This window comes from Monopterus albus, unplaced genomic scaffold, assembly GCF_001952655.1.
Source record: "Monopterus albus unplaced genomic scaffold, M_albus_1.0 scaffold392.1, whole genome shotgun sequence".
Lineage (NCBI taxonomy): Eukaryota > Metazoa > Chordata > Actinopteri > Synbranchiformes > Synbranchidae > Monopterus > Monopterus albus.
The window spans coordinates 144,978-155,501 of NW_018128272.1; the positions used below are offsets into that span (position 1 = coordinate 144,978).

Sequence of the window (10,524 nt, forward strand, 5' to 3'; positions counted from 1 at the left end):
TAAGAAATGACAGAAAACAGTAATACACTAAAAAGGCAATCAAAACTAATGTGTAAGGTATATCGTGTACCTGTGACATACCTGGTTAGATCCCATTTGAGACCATAACTATGTCTGATCATCTTTTGAAAACTGTGTTACCTTTAATTTGAAAAGCTCCATTTCAGACCGATGGGGGTAACATTGAGCCATTAAGCAGAGAAAGATATGTCGCAAACTGGTTTTACGTAAGGGCACCACACCCCAAGACAACAGTACACTGATCTGGAACAGAGAAAAGCAGCTCCAGCAAATTCAATAAAAAGATCCACATGAAGTCCTCCGAGTATTGCACTTTTAAGAAGCCGCAGTGACTTTTATCCATTAGGCTTAAAGCGGAGGGAGTGACATGGAGGCAGAGCCAAAAAGACAAAGATTTATAAAGCTAATCTTTATTGACTGCCTGTTGCACTGGGTTGCATTAGATTGTGTGTTTATGTAATTGCCTCCATATCCACCCACACTGTGTGTTTATACCAAATGTCAACTTTTAGAAAGTATTAAAAATAGCCTGAACTAAGATTTCAGCTTGGCCACTGTGCATTAGCAGTATGGGCTTTAACAGCCAGTCTGAAACTAAAACATGCTTGTAAACTAAGCTGGAGTTATGAGTTTTAAAAGCCTGTGTTACGGTATTGTGTTACAGCATGGACTTGTTTGCTTGACTCCCTGCCCCCCAACAGGATTTTATCTACGCAAGAGCGGCCCATCCTACTTCTTCTTTCTCAGCTATTGAATTAAATTCGGATTATTTTCAGTACTTTTACCACATTTGCAATGCTATATAAAGAACCCCATTGCAGGTCCCCCGGAGCCTCGCAACCCCCAGCTGCTACCAGCTGACAAGAGGGAGGAAGAAAATAAAAGTGGGGGAAAAAACATGAGGCTTCTGAGAAAACAAACAGCAGTCCTACTTCTTGGCACTCTTCCCTTAACCCTTTCACTTACTCTGACAATTGGAAAAACCAGGAAATAAGAATTATTTTAAGGTAGTTTAATGTCATGTTATTAAGAAACTATGATGCTAAATGACAGAATATTTTATCCTAAGACACACGTACCTGTAAATGACAAACTTTGTTTTTAATAGCATTTTCTTTTTTATTGCAAATACATATACAAAAGATTCTTTAAAGACAGTACAAATACATGGCACGATCGCAGAAGGAAAAAAAAAGTACTAGGGACATCAGTTCATTGATATCGATGAAAAAGGAAATGGCGCTTGCAAAGCGGAAAGAAAAACGCCCCCTCGGGTGATTACACAGGACAGAAAACGTGTAAAAACCTTGAAACTGCGATAGCATTTTCCAGTTCTGTCAGCCATACGTTAACGTTGAAATCAGAAGAATGCAGAAATAAAGAATGTGTACGTGTTTCATTAGATAGCCCCTGTGACCCTCATAAAAAGGCAAATACACAGTTAAAATAGACTTTTAGATAAGATAAATAAACCAAAAAAGACGATTACAGCTTGTACCAGTTTGTCTAAGTACCCCAGGGTTGAAAATCAAATTTAAAAAAAGGGAAATTATATGCCATCTATACTCCAAAGAGGACAATTCATTAGTTATAAGAATAGTATGCAAAATAATTATTTAAAATAAAATTAAAGCTAATAAATAAATAACGTTTCAAAAGTGAGTTTGACCCAGGGAGAGTACTGGACATCAGCATGGCGGTAGACTGCAGGGGAGACACCCAAGGGGTCAAAGGTGACTTCCTGTAGCTGTCAAACACATGCTGTTGGACGGTAAAAGTAATCTCAGCTGTGGCCATTGCGCACACACACACGCACACATACACACACAAAATGTAAAATCCAAGGCACGGATGGTGGAAGTGGGCTGCAGTCCCTCGTCAAGACAGCACAGCATTGTGAAATCACGTCGCACACTCTCGCTCTCTCTCTCTCTCTCTCTGCATTGCCTAATAACTTCCAATGATCGTGACACATAGTTTGAGTAAGAAAATGAACAGCATGACAGTGTAAATACAAACCATATTGGCCGAATGGCACAGAAAATCAAACAGAGGAACAGACGCTGCACTACCATGAGAGGTTATTTGCTGAACTGATTAACATATAAAGCTTTTTTATTTTGTATCTACAGGCACAAATAATTACCCGAACCCAAACCCACCCCCATGCCCTCATGGATTACAAACTGCCAGCGTATGAAATAAAAGAAACAAAAAGAAACATAAACATTACCTACTCAAATATCAACAAACAATAAGTCCTCACAGAGGATTTTCTTAAGTCTTTTTTTCTAAAAATATATAGAGTTTCTGTCATGGTACAATAGCAAGGCACGACGTGAGCCAATCACAAGTCCAGCTCTCCTCTTTGAATTCAAGTGTCTGATTCAGGGGACAGCCTCTCCCTGGAGTAAAGTGTTTTGGAGTGTGGTGTGTGTTGCATATGTATGGCTGTACATGTCATTGTTTGTGTGTGTGTTGTCTCTCAGTCTTCCGGGTCACTCAGGGTCTGGTGAGCTGGGTGTAAACCGGAGCCTGCTCCCAGTGCTGCGGGCTGTTCTGGGGGATGGAGGGCACCCCCGTGGTGTCGGCTATGGGTGTGTACATGGGCCTCTGGCTGGGGCTGCTCATGTAGCTGAAAGTCGAGTATAGCCCCGAACTCTGCCCCGCCCCCGCATGGCTGTAGTAGGAGGCGGTGGTGCTGCTGCCCCCATGATGGTCGGAGTAGTCATACTGCTGCGCCCTGGAGATGGCTGGGTAGGAGGAGGGGGAGCTGTAGTGCTGCAGGTTGAAGGGGCTGTAGGCGACGTGCTGCGGGGAGCCCTGCTGCTCGCTGTAGTGACTTGGGCTCAGTTGCTCTGTCTTGATCTGGGTCCTGTGCTGGGCAGAAGCTGCCTCTGAGCCACCACTGCTCCCCAGAGTGGTCAGAGTCTGCTGCTGTTGCTGCTGTCCCTGTGGGTTCTGAGTCTTAGCCATCCAGGCTGTGGCACCTCCTGGCTGTGGACTGACGGGTGCACTGCTGCTGATGCTGTAGCTGCCCGTGTAGCTGACTGGCGTGGTGCCTGGGTGCCCGTTGGGTGGGAGGTACTGGTCGAACTCATTGACATCAAAGGTTTCAATGTGGGAGATGACATCGCTGCTGAACTCACCAATGTCCACATCATGGAAGTCGATGTTGAGCTGGCGCCCACCAGACCCATCGGGCAGAGAGCGGAGCCCCCCTTCACGCTTTAGGTCCATCTTGCCTGAGGTGACATCAGTCTTTGGCGTGGTGGGAGGGGTAGGGGGCCCCTGGGAGCCTGGAAGTTAAAAAAATAGACAGTTTTTATATATTCATTTAGTTTAAAATTTTTAAAACAAAGTAATGGAGTTGGACTAGAGCTGAATTAACTATATAAAATTGTAGTATTTTTGAATGAGAAAAGGGAAAGTAGGCTACATGAGGCATTCACACAGGCACTGGGCCTCATATCTAAGCAGTTCTTTTTTACTTTCTCTGCTCACCTGAGTGCTCACTCGGAGAATGCACCTCTCCCATGCTGGAGGCCGGAGAGTCCGCCTGTTGGAGCGCTTTGAAGATGGCATTGTGCGTCTGCTCGCTGCCGTCCTCAGGCTCGCTCTGTCCGTTCTTCACCGACTTCCTCCGCCGGGGCTGATATTTGTAGTCCGGATGATCCTTCTTGTGCTGCACCCGGAGCCGCTCAGCTTCTTCCACAAACGGCCGTTTCTCGCCTTCATTGAGAAGCCTGTGCGTAAAAAGTACCATTATTGTACTTTAAACATTTTAATTTTCTGCAGTCATTTACATTAGATAGGTTAATAATAAAATAAGACGAGAATGATTACAATTCTAAGCTTTAAGGTTTTAAAAGGAAAATTGGCTGCAAATAGATCAGCAGATAGGCGGCACAATAAGAACACAGTGCGTTAAAGTTGAAGAGAAGAGCGTTTCACACTTACCTCCACAGTTTCCCCAGAGTTTTGCTGAGCTCCGCGTTATGCAGGTGTGGGTACTGATCTGCCAGTTTCCTCCGAGCAGCCTGAGCCCACACCATGAAGGCATTCATGGGTCTCTTCACGTGAGGCTTGTTCTTAGTAGATCCGTTAACGCGCACCGGCATAGGCACGAGGGTCCAGTCGTAGCCCTTGAGCACCTGGGACACAGCTTCGCGGATACATGCGGGAAACTTATCGTCCTCGTCCTTCTTGAAGTCGCTTAGGGTTCCGTCCGTTCTGAGCAGCCCGTTCTCGGACGGCCGGGTGTTCTCCGTGTCGGAGCCCGACCCAGATGGGCAAGGGGAGCCCGCGGAGTCTTCGGATATGCTCGGGCTCGGGGCATCAGAGAGACACTTGTCTTGTTCCTCCGTCATCTTCAGGTAAGGGTCGAGGAGATTCATACGAAAAACTGTTTGGTGCCAAATTACGCGTGAAACGAAGGAGCTGATTCTGCGCTCTCGCGAGAGGAAGAGCCCCTGAAGACGACTTTATCTTGCCAGGATGTGTTTGTATGAAGTCTTTCTTAAATAAGCACACAAAACGGGGGTTGATTCTCTTTTGCTCCGATGCGTAAAACCAATTTGGACAACAAGTGTCTTTACGCACGAGCTTCTGGCAGACTCCCTGGATGAGCGTGCTTTCTGCAAACGGATCCGCACTTGTAAAAGGCAAAATCAAGCAGCTGGTGAGAGTTTGCTTTCAGGTCTGCAGGATGAAACGGTAAAGTGCTCCTCTCTAATTTCCAAGTACAATCCCCAGTACGCGTGAGTGCTTTGAACTGTAAAGGTTGTGCGTGCAGGCTTTATAACAACGTTATCATGCCGGACAGGAAAAGCCGATTCTGATTGGCTGACAGCGTGTGACGCCAAAGTAAAGGAATTCGATCCCACTTTTCCCTCTTCTGACCATGCTCCTAACTAACACAGAAAACATTGTCTAAAACACGCGCGCGCGCCATCCAACCCATATATATGTGTAAATCTGCTGGATTCTCTGCTGTGTGGATAAACAGTGATATTCAGCAATTAATCAGACTTCTAGAATATTTATATATTGTAAATAACTAAACGTGACCTTTTTTATCATGAAGAAAAAAAAAACACAGTGAAAAATGAATTACAAAAGAATGAGGCAAGTAAAAGACGGGACCAAAAGAAAGATTATCATTAAAACTATGGCATTTGGGATATTTAATATACTAAAGAGTTTTACACACTTTGAGTTTCTGCTTTAAAAATACTCTGTGCCTTTCTCCACACTGGTCCCATAGCTACAGATACGTAATCTCGTCAATAGGGGGAGACAGCATCCTAGAAACCCAGCAGCAGAAGAAGGAGGAGGGAAAGCAAACTCTGGCAGACTACTGCAGTGCAACAGTTGCTGTCAAACATCAGCTTCTGATTTGTATCACTCATCTCATTTCCAACAACAGCAATAATCCAGTGAACAGCGGATTCTGTTCAGTTTGCTGACTGTGCACCTTCTTCACTGGCTTTACCTTTTGACCAACTGTTCTTCATTCAAATATTCTCAAGTTTAAGACTTATGTTACACTGTTTTGTAACATTTTACAGATTATTATACAGATATTTACTGTAAAACTTCACTTCCAATAAGTCTGCACACAGTCTGTTAATATGGTTTTTATTTATAGACTGAGGTGTTACTTTATTTGGTATCTGTTTAAAGGAACCATGAGCTTTAATTTTCTGCACTTCATCTCAGGAAGAGAAACATAGTTTTTGCTTCACCCCCCCTTGTCTGTCTCTGGTGAAAGAAGTATTCAATTCCTTCACTTAAGAAAAGCAGCAGTAGCATGGAAAAATACTCCATTACAGATACAATCCCTACATTGAAATCTTAACTCAGTGTACAGAAAAATGATGCATTATGCACCAGAATGACCCGTTTCAGTATTATTATGACCCATTACAGTATTGGATTGTTATTACTGATGCATAAATGTGTAAAACATTTTATTGTTGCAGATGGTGGTAATTTGAAATACCTGCTTAAATCTACACGAAAGCAAATTTTATAAACTGATCATATGTTTTAAATGGTATTTTCAGATTTTAGAATCCTCACCTGACAGGCACACAGTTTGTTCCCATCCACACACAATGCCCCCCTCCAGTTGGAGTAATCTGCGCTCTGCAGTGGTCACTGCTGGTACATGACCTGCCTGCACACGCCCCCTTTGATTGTTTATTATGCTTTGTGGAGATGTGGAAATGTAAATCTCAGTTCAGGCTAATGTGGACAACATGTGCTACCTGAAGTTGCTTCTAATAGCTCACAGATGTCAGATTCACTAATTTAACCGCTGCCTGTTCTGTCGCTCCACATACAGGCGTGCACAACCACAGATACAAATCTTCCTGCTTTTTCTTTCTCCCCTTTTCTCTGTTCTGTGTTTAAAAGAGAAAGTATGATTGTCTTTGACTAATATAATGTTGCGTTTAGTGTTTGTATTAGTCTGATTGCTAAAGCTCTGAATCACTCAGTAGTTCTTTCTTTTCCTGACCAATTATCTCTGTGGTTCCAAAACACTAATGCCTAACATCACCAACTCCTCCATTCCTCTGCGGGTTTATTTACATGAGACATGCTTATTTAAGATACTCACTTTGAACACAAATAGAAGGGAGCACTTTGGCTCAGCGTTATTAGCTCTGTGGGATCGTCACTGTGGTCGTGTGCACGCTGCATGCCGTTACACAGGGCCACCAAAACGCTGCGGTGTTTGTATGTAGAGCAACAGAGGCATGAACACATTGACTCAGAGCTGCAGCAGAGAGGTGGAAAACACGGTGTTGCTGTTTACAGAGTAAATACAGCTATTGGAGAAAGAGAAGGGGTGGGAGGATGGTGAGGTGGATGAATGAGGAGAAGAAATGGGCAGAAAGGAGTCTGAGGACCGAGTGAGGGAGGAAGGAAGATGGAGAAAAGCAGAACCAGAAGAACTGGCAATGATAAGGAAAACAAGACAACTACATAAGCATAAAAAAAAAAACTGAGTGAGCCCTGACCTTGCAGAGTAGCTGCTCAGCAGTCACCGGGCAGATCTTCATGCCTCAGACACACATAGACATACACATGGCAACAGGAGATATATTGTCAAAACTGGCAAAAAAAAAAAAAACATCTAACCCAAACATATGGTTTAACACAACTGAATCCACTCCTCCTCCTCCTCCTCATGTCACAGAGTTACATGACAACTGTTGGATGATAAACTCAGAAAGCCCAAGTCTCTACAGTGAATATTTAATTTCAAATCTGTAACTTTCACAAATCCTCTTCCTTAAACTGGCAGATTTTTTTTCCCCAATTTTGATCGAACTTGTTTCAGCAGCACTATCTGTGGCTTCCAAGTTGCAGCAGGATGAGAGAGCAATTGACTCTGGTCTTTTCAGGCGGCCAGAGATGGTGAGTGCAGTCGGGCAGGCAGGGTGAGGTCTTGGGAAACTTCTCATCTTGACTTGGAGCTACAGCGTAAAATATCTGAGCAAACAGTTGAAGTCAACTGCTAAACTCTTGTCTGCTCTTGTGTGGGAGTCCCACTGAGCCTGCTTTGCATTTCTGTGGTTCACACCTGTGGGAGTGACGAATGTGTGTCCAGAGTTCAGATATATTGTATATTATATGTTAAAGGTGCAACATTTGCAAAATTAAATATGATTTTAGTAATTATGCAATAATGATGCAATAACAATAAGCTGATGAATTGATTTTGGCATAGGTAACATCATCTGTCTATTGTGGAGAATAAACTAAGACTATATACGTTGCATTCACCTGGTGTCACAACAGTGAGAAGAACAGGAAAATGTCCTGGTATTCCAACTTTATTTTAAGATGGTCAACCACACTGCTAACCTTATCAGCACACCACCTAAACAGCATAAATTAGTTCAGTTGGTGTATTTGGAGTTGTTCATTTGTGAGTGAAACCACAAATTCAATTTGCTATAGGTCTCCTTTGACATTCATTCAAAATATGCAAGTTACAAACATTTCAGAGCCACCTTTCAATCTTACACACATAAATAAATAGTCTTTTCAGTGGAGTATCTCTGTGACACTGTAACCCCTCTCAGACATGCATTGCCACCCAGGAATTTGCCTCTGTAGCCAACAAAGTGTTACTGGCAATTTTACCTGGTAGGATCCAGTCAAATAGCCAACTGCATTCTCACTGGCTACACGTCTGAACTGAAGTGGTTAAATTGCCGGTAAGAGCACCGTCAAGATGACGACAGTGCTGCAGCACAACGTTTTCTCTGTTTCACTGCTTTGTTCTCTTTAATTCTGCTCCCTCTCTCCATTCACCCTCTAGCTCACTCGACTCTCTCTTAGTGATGTATACAGTATTTTTGGCAGGCAGTGAAATTTGGACGTAAGGATAAAAAGAACGTATCATCATTAGCTAGTACAAAGTTTTGTTTGAATAGGTACAGGAAAGGTTTAGCACAAGTTTAGGTATAGGTTTAGCCGCGTGAGCTAACACGGGCTGGAATTTGCCCTGACATAGAAATCAAAGGACTGCTCATCCTCTGTGCAGACTGCTGTGTCTGTCTCGTGTGAGCGTTGTGTCTGTACCCGACTAGGTCCTGCTATGTTTGAACAAAGCCTTGTAGGGGAATTTTGCACACAGCAGTTCTATCTGAATACCAAAAAAAAAAAAAAAATCCCACAGATTCACAGGTACCAGGTATGACATTGCTTTATAGATTGTTGCACGTTGGCAGAAACAACACTTGAGTCAGTATATTTCTTTGTCATTAAAAACGTAGCATTTACTGATCATAGCAACTGTCATGATGGCTTTCATGTTGACCAGAAATGATGAACACAATCTTATCAACCTGCTGCTCTCAGAAACAGAGTGATTGCTTCCATAACATGCTGCAAATTCCACCTTGTTAGAAAGACCATTTACTTCATGTAGCAGCTGTGGAATGACAACAGGATGGATAGTAGGCGATCAGAGGTATTCAAATACCTAAGCATGAATCTGAGGGAAGTGTCTCATCTCTCAGTCCCTGCAGTCTTCAGATAGGTGTGACATGCCATTCTTAGAAAACTCAGAGTGATTAATAACCATGTCCAGCCTGTCTGTGTCTGTTCCACTCTGATCTGAGAGTCTCGGCACCGGGTGTCTGTTGACCCAACGTCATTCTTCTCCTCATGCTGTTTAAACAACACTTAGGAAAGACCCAGGCAACTCCCAAAGAGGATCTCTCTGTCTACCATCCATCACTGACCCAACTCCTGCTGCCAGCCTCTCCCTTTCTTTTAGATTTTTATTCCTGCTTTCAGTATTTCAGTTTCCACAAGCTAAAAATCATCTTATGCAGTCCCATTCAAAAGTTAGCGAGTCGACACTCTCCATCAGACTAAATCCTGAAAAAAAAGCAGATCTTAGCACTTCACGAGCTTGGACAGATTTCCCAGCAACCTGAATTGTTGCTGATTAAAATATGTGCATTAGCAGGTCATACCACAGTGTACAAGAAGCTGGTAAAGCGAGAGGAAACCCAATCCGCTCCGAGTGAGTCGAAAAAGCCGCAAAGGAGTACCATTTCCCCTCCGAAGATATGGCTTGTGCAAACAGCCCTCGCTTTAACAATAACAATGGTCTCACCCAGCCGGGCCAAGCTAACTAATGACAGATCCACACCTTAATGCTGAGCAGTTGTTTGGGTTTAGGCAAGTGAGGATATGTGTGTGTGCTGTGTGTGTATGAGAGGGTGGTTTTTGGGGGAACAAGAATGGCAGTTGTCAGCGGGTGGCTCGTGCCACAGCTCCTTCCCTCCTTCCTTCTCTAAATGGGGAGCAGCACCCATGATTCGGGCGGAGATTGGGGGAGAAAAGCTCTGATGCAGCGAAACACTGCTCAGAGCAGCGCAGGATGTCCAACGATAACGCAGCACATTTTTACAGCTTCTTGAACTGTACAGGAGGCAGGATGGAGCTGGTGAGGGGAGGGGGCAGGCATCTAAAATTATCCCTCTGAGGATTTTTGGTTCTTTCTTTTGTAACACCATATTGTGTCTTGGCTATAGCTGTGCTCAACTTTGTTTCTGTATCTCTCAGTCTTTACAGCTGTGGTTGATGGTAATGAGATGGTAATTGGTTGATGGTATGTGGGACAGACATACACTGAATAAAGTCTATTCTATACAATTGAAAAGTAAAATTAAAAAGTCAAATTAAATCCTGTTCAGATTTAATCTTATTCACTGAGCAGACCTGCATGAGACAGCAACAGAAGAACACGTATGATACAGCATGTAAAAACATAGTCAGCATTTTAGAAGTCATAATTTAAATGTGCTGAAACCTACATAATATATTGCATGTTTAATGTCTTGGCAGTGAGGAGGTTTATTAATGCTGAGCCAACAGGTCAAAAACCTTGGTGTTGTCTTTGACTCAAAACTGAATTTTAAAGCTCCTGTGAGGTTTGTCACCTGAAAATATGGCTGAAATGCGACCATT

The 10,524-nt window shown here is 43.2% G+C and overlaps 1 protein-coding gene across 1 annotated transcript; it reads right to left on the reverse strand.

The window, feature by feature from the left end:
• Positions 1-1,149: 1,149 nt before the first annotated feature.
• On the reverse strand, positions 1,150-4,775 carry LOC109951487 (transcription factor Sox-9-A). The gene is made up of 3 exons (XM_020586008.1): positions 3,982-4,775; positions 3,526-3,767; positions 1,150-3,320 (listed from the first exon to the last, which is right to left on the reverse strand). The coding sequence occupies exons 1-3, from the start codon at positions 4,416-4,418 to the stop codon at positions 2,524-2,526; spliced, it is 1,476 nt and encodes a 491-aa protein (XP_020441664.1). The 5' UTR covers positions 4,419-4,775; the 3' UTR covers positions 1,150-2,523.
• Positions 4,776-10,524: the final 5,749 nt, after the last annotated feature.